This window comes from Tachyglossus aculeatus, chromosome 10, assembly GCF_015852505.1.
Source record: "Tachyglossus aculeatus isolate mTacAcu1 chromosome 10, mTacAcu1.pri, whole genome shotgun sequence".
Classification (NCBI taxonomy): Eukaryota; Metazoa; Chordata; class Mammalia; order Monotremata; family Tachyglossidae; genus Tachyglossus; species Tachyglossus aculeatus.
In genome coordinates, this window is record NC_052075.1 from 44,729,421 (window position 1) to 44,741,990 (window position 12,570).

General features: G+C 42.3%; 1 protein-coding gene across 1 annotated transcript in view; it reads left to right on the forward strand.

The window, feature by feature from the left end:
• Window positions 1-12,570, forward strand: part of MKLN1 (muskelin 1) — a 199,825-nt gene that overhangs the window by 64,606 nt on the left and 122,649 nt on the right. The window contains exons 5-6 of the mRNA XM_038752328.1: window positions 2,185-2,294; window positions 10,281-10,473. Coding sequence (XP_038608256.1) covers window positions 2,185-2,294; window positions 10,281-10,473 — 303 coding nt within the window. The remainder of the gene's footprint in view (window positions 1-2,184; window positions 2,295-10,280; window positions 10,474-12,570) is intronic.

Sequence of the window (12,570 nt, forward strand, 5' to 3'; positions counted from 1 at the left end):
GAATGGCCCATTTGGCAGTTTTTTAACTTCTCCGTTTTAGGTCTGGAAATGTTGCATCGCGGCAGAGGCCATTTGGACACCATTGCCTCAGCCCCATTGTGCTGCTGCGGGAACCTCCCTCCAGGGGATGAGGAGGTTTGGACAGGATTTATTGCTATTTTCGGGTTGGAGCAGTTAAAAGAGCAAGGCCACAGCCTTGGCTGCTCGTAGCGCATAGCTCTGACCTGAGTCAAAGGCAAGTGGGCTGGAATATTGGGCTCCAAGTTTGAGTAGCTTAGCCTGTGCCTGTTTATTAAAACAGATAAGTAGAAGGCTTAAATGAAATAGTAGTGCAGCTTTCGTGATTTTGGCAAAACCCTGAGACAGTTTCTATATTTTTGAACTCTTTGATTTGAAGGTGAAGAATATGACCATATTTCTGTTACCCTTAAAGGTAAATTTCACTCCAGCAGCATCATCTTTGAGAAGGCAAACTGTACTCTTGCCTTGTTTTTCTTTCTCTCACCTTCTTTCTCTCTGTAATCACAGATAATTTTATTTAGTGTGAGAGATACAAGAGCAAATTGGCCCATGAGGCAAGCACTTGATCTAAAAAGCATTGCATCCTATAGCAAGTTACCTTTCCAAGTGGGGAAATAGCTTTGGTCCCAATTTTTGGAAGTAGATTTTCAGAAAGCAACAAGTGTATTATACATGGTTTTCAGTGCAGGATGTGTTTTGTGCATCTGCAATGATTCAGGATAAAGAGAGAGCTGCCTGGATAACCCCTCTTTTCAGGAATGCAAGAATGGAGGGGAAAAAAGCATAAATAAAATAAGGTGTTAGTCTCTGTTATCAGTACACTAGAATTTACCTGAGGTGCTCTGACCTGAGTTTGTTTCTGGATTATTGAAAACGTAACTGCATGAACCTAGGTTTCTTCCCATTCTGGTTCTAGGATTTAGAGATATTATCCTAGCAACACGATGAGATGGAAGAGAGGGGGTTGTTGGAAGGGGAACTTCGGTCTTGAGCCGACCAGTGCTCACTGATTCCAGGTATGGGGTTCAAGCTAGACTTATTTGAGGTGCCATTTCATCTGAGGAACAGGACCGCATCAACAGTGTCTCCTGACTTCCCCACAAATGAAAATGGGTGTTGAGGGCTCAGTTTCATAGCACCCAAGTTTATCATTTATTGGAAGTAATCATCCTCTACATGTGGAATCTGCCCATAATTTTTATTCCGTGCTGTCACTCTACTGTTATTTGTTACTTTTGTTTTAACTGAGAGGTTGGGTTGATTCTTCTAATGTTCAGCAGCTCTTTCTTGGGACATTTTGTTCATGTCATCCCACAGACCTGCTGTTCAGGAGTGTTGTAATACCAGTGGGAAATTCTGGCTGCTAAGCAGAAATATTTGAAAAATAAGACTTAACCATTTATCAAAACATTGAAGCCTCGGATTTCTTGCTGATAGATGTTTATTGAACATAACCCATTTTTTCAGATTTTAGTTCGTGCCTTGTTCTCATTTGCTCACATTCCAAACAGTGGGGACCATTACTTTGAGTTCAGATACTGTCATGGCTTTGTTCTACTCTGCTCCCTGATGGCTGTAAGTGCCAAAGGAGGAAATGTTAACGTTCTCAAAAAATTTTGGTGACTGACGAGAAAATAAATACCAAAGCAGTGGGTTATGATTTAAGTCTTGTTTAGAGAGAGGAAATTTATCATCTTACGAAACAAGCCCGGAGATTTTTCTCCCTAAATTTTCGAGCAACTGACATTGTCCTTCTAATTTGGGGAAGGAATCTACACAAAACACGAAGGATGGAATAGAATAGGCTCTAGAGGTCTCTATACTATCCTCTCTCCAACAGTAATTTAAGCTGTTGTATTCTAAAGGAAGGATTGGAATGAAGAAATTACATGCCAGTTTAGGAACTTGTATTTGTCGGTAATGATCTTCCATTTTCTGTGTGAGTCCCTTTGAGTGACACACTAACGTGGTAAGACTAGAAATTTTTCTCCTGAGCTTTTCTTATAATTTTGTCTCATCAGTAAAGCAGATTTACAGCTGCCCAGTTACATTGTTTCCACTAGAACAGAAGGGAATTCCTTTGAGTGGGTTCTTTCAGAAATTGTTCAGTCAGAAGGCACATGTATTTTTTTAATCTGACTTTTGTTTTCTTTTCCTTCCAAGTTCCACTTTTGTCCTGGGGACCCAGCTTTAACTTTAGCATCTGGTATGTTGAATTAAATGGCATCGATGAGCCTGATGTGGTGCAACCGTGTCTCAACTGGTACAGCAAGGTAGGACTACATTTAAAATCCTTCTATTGTGCTTCCGTAGCCCTGGGAAAGGTCATCGCCTGAAAATGACTTTGTACCATGACTTGGGCTACTGCCTCTGTGCAGATGGCTCCCAAATCTGTTTTTCAGTCCCCGGTCCCTCATCTGACCCACAGTCCTGCGTCTCCAAGTGTCTCTGAAATATCTCTACTTGGGTGTCCTGCTGGCACCTCATATTCAGCCTGTCAAAAACCTAGTTTCTCATCTTTCCCTTTCAACCTCTTTCCCACCTGACTACCTTCTCCCTCTGCAACACCACCATCTTCTCCACCCCAGGAGCCCACAACCTAAGTGTCATCTCGACTTTGATTACCACCCAGTTCTCACATTCAGTCCACTGCCCAATCGTGCTGGTTATTCCCACACAACATTTCCCCTCCAGCCAAACGGTTACCATCCTGTTAAAGGCTGTGGTCTTACCACAGCTTAGGCTATTTCAGTAGCCTCCTCGCTAGTTTCCCAGCTGCCAGCCTCCAATCGAGACCAGATGCTCACTCATCTTCCTGAAGCGTCACTCAGCCCACATCTCTCTCCACAAAACTCTTTAATGGCACCCTGGGTCTCTTTGCCCGAAGCAAAAATGCCTCACCCTTGGCTTCAAGACTTTCTGTCATATGCCCTTACGCTCCCTGTTGTCTGCTCTCCTCCCCTACTGTGTCCCATCCTGCAGTATCTGCTCTGAAGCCAAACTTCTAGCTGTGCCTCACTCTCGACTTTCCCACTTCCATCCCCTTGCTCACGGTTTTCCCAAAGCTGAGAATTCCCTCTCACCCTCCATCAGGCAGACCGCAGCTCTCCCCATGCCCCACCCACCCACCCATTCAAACCCACATCAAGTGGGTCCTTAAATGCTCTTGCTACTTACTACTACCACCACTGTGGCTCCAAGTCTTCTTACTTCCTCCAAATGGGAACTGCAGCATGTGGCTCAAACAGGTGATAGAGTACTGATAGGCTTCCTTTAAAACCTCATCAAAATGGTAGTTAAAATTCATCTTTCGCTAGACCTGTTGATTACAAGGATAAATGATCACAGCGCACGTTTTCCTGAAACAAGTATACCCTAGAGGTCCCTCATGTGAACCGGAGAATGTGGGTGCGATAATAGCCTTTGCATTTGATTGCATTGCATTCCTCACCCGAGTCCTTGGGCAAGTTTAAACAAATAACATTAAAAACACTTTCCATCTTGTTGAATAAATAACATTTTGAATCTGATCTTTAGCTGTGGAGCAAGTGCCTCATTAAATGATGAGCTGGGCTTTTTTTATTAGACCACTAACTAATTCAAACTATTTTAACCAAGAAAGGGAGAGAAGTTTACACATTTGCTATTCACCCCACCCTCAACCCCACAGCACTTATGTATGTATCTGTAAATTATTTATTTATATTAATGTCCATCTCTCCCTCCAGAGTGTACGCTCATTGTGAGCAGGGGACGTGTCTACTAATTCTATTGTACTGTACTCTCCCAAGTGCTTAATACAGTGCTCTCCACACAGTACATGCTCAATAAATACCATTGATTGATTGATTAATTGATTTCTCCCTCTCACCTTGACTTCTCATTCTGGAAACTTCCTTCCCCTCTAAAGCCACCAGACTACAGCTCTTTGGATCTATTCCACCTCATTCAAGAAGGCTTCCCTGATTAATTCACAACACCCTGTGTTAATCCAGCTCCTACTCCCAATACACGTGTGTTTAATTCATGTCCTAAGCACCAATGTACATGTGTATGTTTGTATATTTTCAGCCATTTCATCCTGATATTTGTACTTCCTTCCTCTCCCTGCTATTTGTAAATGTTTCTTTTGTTTTATTTGCCTCCCCTTAATATTCTAAACTCTTTGAGGGAAAGAAATGTACTTCTGTAGCCTTCTCCCAAGTGCCTGGGGGAGTATTTGCACTCAGTAAGGGCTTAATAAATATCATGAATTGTTTAAGGAAATGGAATGGAAATAATTCTGAATGGTTGAAACCGAAACAAGCAGTGCACCAATGTGTGTGGTAAACAAGCTGCCCCACTCATTGGTGCTTGGGGTATAAATAGCACTTAACACTAAATATAATTAAGAAGGAAACTACTCAGAAACTTTCCAGAGATGGAATTGTTCTTGTCCCTAAGCTTCAAAATACCTAATTATGGTAATGTCCAAAGAAAGTAATATGGCAGTGAAGTGAGTGATTATAAACTTTAAAGACCTGCAAACTCCCTATTGATAGAATCCGTTATTGCCCTTAGAATTACTTTTAGGCTTGGTACTTTATTAGAATGATCCGTTTGTTGAGCTGTTTTGCCGTGATTAACAAAATACAGCCAACTATAAGTGTTGCACGTAAGTGCTCAATATATATACATATGTACAAGTATTTTTTAATGGTATTTGTAAATTACTCACTATGTGCCAGGCAGTATACTAAGCCACTAGAATAGAGAAAGCTAATTAGGTTAGACACAGTCCAGGTCCCCATATAAGGCTCACAGTCTTAATTCCCGTTTTGCAGAGGAGGGAACTGAGGCCCAGAGAAGTTAAGTGACTTGCTCCAGTCGCACAGCAGACAAGTGGTGGAGCTGGGATTAGAATGAAGGTTCTTCTGACCCCCGGGCCCATTCTCTATCCACCAGGCTGTGCTGCTTCTCAATATTGAAGTGATAGTGATCGCTACTATAGATTAAAAACTCAAGAGGCTGCCCTTGCTTACTTTGTGGGGAATCTAGTATAAATGCTTTTAAGTGGCTACAGTATGAATAACGTGATGCCTTAAAGAATCGGTGTTAGAGCTGGCATCTAAATAAGGTCCCCCTTGGCTCTCATAAGCCTTGAACACTTCATCCAAGAATGGGAAAATAGTCATGGTGCATGTGGCCGCTGGTTTTCAATGGATGAAAGAATTTGTAATGGCAGAAAGGCTCTTGGAAAACATCTAAATCTGGGGGCAACTTTGATTCATTCGGTCGTATTTATTGAGCACTTACTATGTGCAGAGCACTGCTTGGGAAAGTACAATGCAACAATAAAAAGTGGCATTCCCTGCCCACAACGAGAGGCGAGAGGAGTAAGCAGTAATCCTGAGGTCATCATCATCATCAATCGTATTTATTGAGCGCTTACTATGTGCAGAGCACTGTACTAAGCGCTTGGGAAGTACAAATTGGCAACACATAGAGACAGTCCCTACCCAACAGTGGGCTCACAGTCTAAAAGGGTGAAAGGAATGAACCCAACCCTTTGTTGTTCTTGGTCTTTATGCCATATCCTTTTCCATGGAACAGAACTTCATTAATTATACTGTAATTAGACATTGCTGGTGACCTCTAGCTCTTGTTTTCACCAGCCCACCAGAGCCTACTGCTTGAAAGAGAAGCTGGCCGCCTTATGCCCTGTGTGACTCCCATTAGCCTGTGTGCCAGCACAGGAAGTACTCGGATATGGGGAGCAGGGTTACCCACGGTGGTCTCTTGACCCTGGTGGTCTCGGTATCCACCGTGCAGAAGGGGCTAATCCTCATCCCTTAGAGACTCCTTGAGCCAGCTTGGGAAGGACTCTACACTGGTAGCCAGAGGCCATCTCAATTTTTAACTCTTTCAGAAGGTTGAGCCTCTGTTTTCCTCTTCCTCTGTATGTCTTCAGCCAACCTCACTGCCCCCAAAACATTCTTTGACTCTTATGTTGTGGTGAACCCAGCAAAGTGCCCTCAATCAGTCAATCAATCAATCAATCGTATTTATTGAGCGCTTACTGTGTGCAGAGCACTGTACTAAGCGCTTGGGAAGTACAAGTTGGCAACATATATGTTGGTATGAGGTTGGTATACCAACCTCAATATGTTGGTATTTACACTTTGGAAAATAATAATTATTGGGATTATGCAATACTATTTTTAATAATAGCCGCACCTTTGGTAGAATTGTATAGTACTGACAGTTTTCCAAAGGGCTTGTCTGTCTCTCCTTCTAGACCGTGAGCCCGTTGTTGGGTAGGGATCGTCTCTGTATGTTGCCGGCTAGTACTTCCCAAGCGCTTAGTACAGTGCTCTGCACACAGTAAGCACTCAATAAATGCGATTGAATGAAATGAATGAACTAGTTTTCTTAGTTTCTCCCCACAGCCTCCTTGTTAGGATGGGTATATATCACATATGTGTGTTTGTATGAATATGTGCAATCAACTACCCAGAATCTTCAGAATTATGATGCAAGTGGTTTCTGAACATGGCATTTTTTCATAGGAACAATGTTATAAATGAGGGACTGGTTTCTGAACCACAGTTGGATAATCTATTCTTATCAAAATCACTCTTTAATTGTGAAAGTGATCAGTTGTAGTTGAGTAGTCTATTCATAGTGACTTTTATTGTCAGAGAGGTCCCAAGGTAGAGTAGTCAAACTTTACTTAATCAGAGATTAAATAGGTGTCAATCCTCCCTTATGACCAATTTGGTACCGTAAATCATTTCTTGCCCCCATACTTTCCTGCTTTCCTCCCCCCTGCCAACCTCCCACCCCCTTTATACTTTCTCCCTTCCTTTCTGTCCCCGCAAAACCCAGAGCTAATGTCACAAAGGAAGCTAGTGTTGTAGAGTTGAAATTGATGTGTGGAAAAACACAAATTCAAAAAATTAAGAAATGTTGTAACTACTATTCATTTTCACATGCAATGTCAGTCAAGGACTGCTTGTATCCTGCTATTTTTTTCAAAAAATAATTATGGATTCTATATCGAAATTAAAAGTTCTTGCATTTTGATGTCCTGAATGAGTTATGTCCTAAATAATTCAGGGCCACACACACATCCTATCTCCATAATTTTGAATTAAATTTATGTGTTTAGGCCAGACTGGCAAGGAAGAGAGGAGGTATATTTTCATCCTGAACTTTGATTCTTGGCCTATTGTTGAAGTTTTGCCCTGTTTGGTTTGGGATCTGTTTTGATTTTCGGGGTACCATTCTACACACAGAATGTGCCTTTAAGGCATTCTTCTTTGAGGGAGATGAAATTTCCTTTGCAACTATTGTTCTGCCCACATTTCAACAAAAGACCAGGCCTGTGCCATGTTCCGGGCTAGTGATAGCAGTCCCAAGTTTGTAGACAAAACAAACGTCAAGGAGACAGACAGTACTAGTCCTATGTTTGAGTCTTCCAGAGGACTCCTAATTGTTATGTAGTGTCCTCGTCATCATCAGAGTCCGTTTCAAGCTCCTATAATCCCTGAATCCCCCACTGGCCAGTCCCAAGAGTCCAGGCAGGCCAAGGGAGGGCTGAGCAATTGCAAGATGGCAGGGCTGTAGCCTGTACATTTTAGTGCTGGGAACACCCTAAAGCAGCAGCTGTCAATAGAGCAGATCCCTGGGGCAATCAGATGGTTTGCGACATTACAGTCTCCTGGCAAAACTGGCCTGTCTCCCCCTCCCCGCATCTCATCTAGTGTTGGATTAACAGTAAATTAAGTAGGCCGTACTTTTAGGGAGTAAGTGGTAAAAATTTGCCAGTGCTCCCCTGTAGCTCAGTCTTCAGCATTTGAGGCGGAGGAGACTCTGTGTCCAGGAGCTCTACCTTCCACTTCTGGTTTTCAAGATTTCTTGATTCTTAGCCCTTTGCCTATCTCTTCTCCTCCCTCTCTCCCTCCTTCTCTCCCTCTCCCCCTCTGAGAGAGAGAGAGAGAGAGAGAACATATATATATATATATATATATATATATATATATATATATATATATCTACACAAATGCACACACCCTCCCTGCGTGTCGTCCCCCCCCCCCCCAAAAAAAAATATACATACATCTCATGAAGGAGTCCGAATTTTACTCTGGGGAATGTAGTCTCACTTTGGGGCAGTAGTAATGATCATAGGGCAGTAATGGTCATGGAACAGTGTACCCCAGAGAAGCTGGATTGAGTGGCGGATAGATAGGAAGATTCACATTTTAGCTAGGTAATAGATCATTTTCTCATGGGAAACAGTTTTTAGCTAGATACCAATCCTGGCTTGTTGACCTCTGTAATCTGGAGGTCAACTTTTTCATTTTTGTGGTTTGATCGTCCAGTTTCTGGGGATTTATTTTCCCTTTCCTGGCCAATGGAATTAGAGGGTAATTTTTGCTTCTGAACATACACTCAGAGGCCAATTGGCATCGAAAGAGGATACAGATTCTCAGTTTCTACTGAAGCTTTTTGCCAGCACCACGTCTTAGAACTTAGAATTGTGCAAAGCTGGTGCCTGTCCAACCCCTCTGAATTCATTTCTAATTCTCTAAACTCTGGAAGTAGGAATTTCCCTCCTTGAGCTTGAACCTAGCTATAAATCTCTTGTTTGGGTACCTGATGGGATTTATATTCTCATAGGGGACTCAAAGTACTTAAGCGATCTTTTCCTTTTGAAATCCAGGTTTTAGGGCTGGTAGGGCTAGGGAAACATCATTTTACAGAAAGGGATAATCTAGACTGTAAAGTCATCATGGGCAGGGAACATATCTACCAAATGTGCTATACTTTACCAAGTACCTAGTACAGTGCCCTGCACATAGTAAGCGCTCAATAAATGCCATCGATCGATTGGCATAGACCAGAAAAGTGATTGGGTTCAAACTTCAAATAGCTAATTCTTGGGCCAGGGTTCTGCCCTCACTTATAAATCCAAAATGTGTTGGTTGTCATGTGCTGTTCAGTACTTATCTTCATAGTCATCATCATCATCACCAGCCATTTTTCGGCACTTACAGTGTGCAGAGCACTGTAATAAATGCTGAGAAAATTACTTGAACAATCAATCAAGATAAGGCCTTTGATTCATTAGGGGCTTACAGTTTAAAGTGGGGGCCAGGGTGGCAGAGGACAGACACACCAGTCAGAATTAGTCAAAACAGTTCAGTGTAAGACCCCGCAATTCAAAAGTATCAGCACTAACACAGTCCCTTAGTGACAAACTTTCATGATCATCATCATGACCAATCCAGCATTCAAATGTAACAACTGTGCCGGCAACCCTGTTCACGTCTTCATGCAGGTGACACGGTATCTTGTCCATGGGATTGGGCTGGAGGGGTCTATGTCTGTTTATTGTTATTATCACGCTCTCCTAAGTGCTTAGTACAGTGTTCTGCACAAAGTAAGCCCTCAATAAATACACTTTACTCGCTGACAGCTGCCTTTCCTTGGTCCCTGGCAGCTTGACTTGGAGGAAAGAACACGAGTCAGGAGACCTGGATTTCAGTTCCAGCTCTGCTGCTGGCCTGCTGTGACCGTAGGCGAGGCACTTACACTCTCTGGGTCTCAGTTTTTGCATCTGTAAAGTGGGGATAAGCCCCCTGCCTTTTAGACTAAAAGGGCCTATGTCTGATCTGATTGTCCTGTTTCTACTCCAGTGACTAGCCCATAGAGTGCACCAGTGAAGTACCAGAATTATCAGATTTATTGTTTAGCGTTCATTGTGCTCCTACAATGCCCTAAGCCCTGCACCATTTCCTCTGCTCTCCCCAATCCATGAAATAGACCATCATTTAGAGGCATGGTTTGACTAGTCTCAGTTATTCGCGTCTTAAAGGTCTGAAAGACATGTTCAGTGGTTTTGTTCTCCTTCAAGAACTTGACTGAACATTCCCAAATGATATAGTTTGGTGATGTTAATGATTTCAAACAGCTTATATGGCTTGGTAAATTTTTCCCTTACATTTGTCCATTTTGACAATATCAATGACAAATAATTCAAGGATTATGGATGGGTTTTTTTTTAAAAAGAGACAATTTTTCTTACGGAAATCAAATCCGTGTAGTGCCCAGCATTGTTGAACAGATGCTGGTAGGAATTTTTTTTTTAAGTGAGACGTCCATTTATTAAACTCATGTCCCATTGCCATCTCTCAGGTCAGTATTGTTTTGGGAATTCCTACCAGTGGCAGCAAAGCAAATCGCTTTTCAAACTTTCTCTTGTGTTCCAGTAGTACCGTGAACAGGAAGCCATTCGCCTTTGTCTGAAACATTTTCGCCAACACAACTACACAGAGGCTTTTGAGTCCCTGCAGAAGAAAACCAAGATTGCATTAGAACATCCAATGTTGACTGATTTGCATGACAAACTTGTCTTGAAGGGGGACTTTGATGCCTGTGAGGAGTTGATTGAAAAAGCTGTCAACGGTAAGTGAATTGAAGTCAGATGCGATTCGGGATGGAAATTGGCAGTAGTAAAGGGTAATCTGAAGCAGTGTCGAAGAGGCTGTAGTTCTGCAAAAATGCAGGTGTTTCAGATTGCAGTATCGTTTGCCTAATCTCAATTTAATCTTGGAAACAACCCTATGAAGTTGGAATCTTTTTCCAGATGTGGAAACAGAGAGAAAGTTACTTACTAAGTTGTGTGCTGTGACTCTGGGCAGTAAATTAGCCATCATGAAATTATACTGAGTGCCCATATGTGGAAAATTATGGGCTGGATGCTCAGTTTTCAAAGACAACTCTTAAAAGCTTTCCCTTCTACGGGTTTACAATGAACTTGTCCTGCAAAGCAACAACACCTTCTGTGAGGTATCATTAAAAAAAATCACATAGCTTTGCTATTGTTCACAATGCTTTGCCTGGAATGGAGTGATATTTGCAGTAAAAGAAGTTAAATTGTGGAGCAATTCTAGTCTATTCTCCAGACTATGCTGCCTCAATATTGGGTTGATAGTTATTGCTGTTACAGATTAAAAACTCAAGAGGCTGTTCTTGGTTACTCATTGGGGGGGTCTAATATAAATGCTTTTAAATGGGTATAATATGAATAATGTGATGCCTTAAGGAATTGGTGTTAGAGCTGGCATCTAAACAAGGTAGCCTTGCCTCTCATAAGCCCTAAGCACTTCATCTAAGAATGGAAAAATAATCATGGTGCAGGTGGCCTTTTGTGGATGAAAGAACTTGTAGTGGCAGAAAGGCTCTTGAAAAAAAAATCTCAATCTGAGGACAACTTTGGAATATGTCTATTGTTATATTGTACTCTCCCAAGCGCTTAGTACGGTACACTGCACACAGTAAGTGCTCAATAAATACGATTCACACCAGGGAAGTGTGAAAGTAACCTTTAAAGAGACAGGGTTTTTGTTGTTGTTGTTGTTTATTCCTGACTGGTAATATTATGGCATGTATTATAGGGCTTTGACACTTAGTTTTTGCTGCAATGTGGAATAATCAGGCAAAAGGATCAAGGACAGGTTGCCTCATGATACAGTTTTAGTTCCAATCAATTAATAGTGTTTATTAAGGACTTCCTGTGTGCAGAGCACTGTACTGAATGCTTGGGAGACTACAGTACAACAGAGTTGGTAGACAAGTTCCCTGCCCACAAGGAGATTACTGCCTAGAGAGGGTGACATTAATATAAATAACTTGGAGATACATGCATAAGTGCTGTGGGGCTGAGAGTGAGGTGAATATCAAGTGCCCAAAGGGTTTAGTGCCAAGAACATAGAATATGCAAAAGGGAGAGGGAGTCGGGGAAAGAGGAGTTAATCGGGGAAGGCCTCTTGGAGGAGATGTGGCATTAAAAAGGCTTTGAAGGTAGGAAAAATGATGGTGTGGTGTGTGAAGGGGGGAAGGGACTTCCAGGCCAGAGGATGAGGAGGGGAAAGGAGTTCCAGGCCAGAGGACGAGGACCGGGAAAGAAGTCGGCATTGAGATAGAAGAGATTGGGACACAGTGGCACAAGTGACACAAGCGCTTAGTACGGTGCCCTGCACACAGTAATCACTCAATAAATACGATTGAATGAAAATTGAGCAAGGTGGCTTTGGAAGAGCTCAGTGTGCAGGCTGGCCTGTAGTAGGAAATCAGTGAGGTAAGGTAGCAGGGGGCAAGATAATTGAATAGTTTCAAGTCAATGTGGCCTACAGGATAAAGCATGGGTCTGCGAGTCAGAAGGTCCTGGGTTCTAGTCCCAGCCCTGCCACTTTTCTGCTGTGTAACTTCGAGCAAGTCACTTCACTTCTCTGGGCCTCATTTACCTCATCTGTAAAATGGGGACTAAGGCTGTGAGTCCCATGTGAGACAGGGACTGTGTCCAACCTGAAATGCTTGCCAGCGTTTAGTACAGTGCCCCGCACATATTAAGCACTTAAATACTGCAATTGTTGATGATAATGATAATAATAGCTTCTGTTTGTTGCAGACATGGATGGGCAACCGTTGGAGGTTCTTGAGGGTGGGAAGACGACTGCAAATTTTTTAAAAGATATGAACTGGGCAGCAGAGTGAAGAATG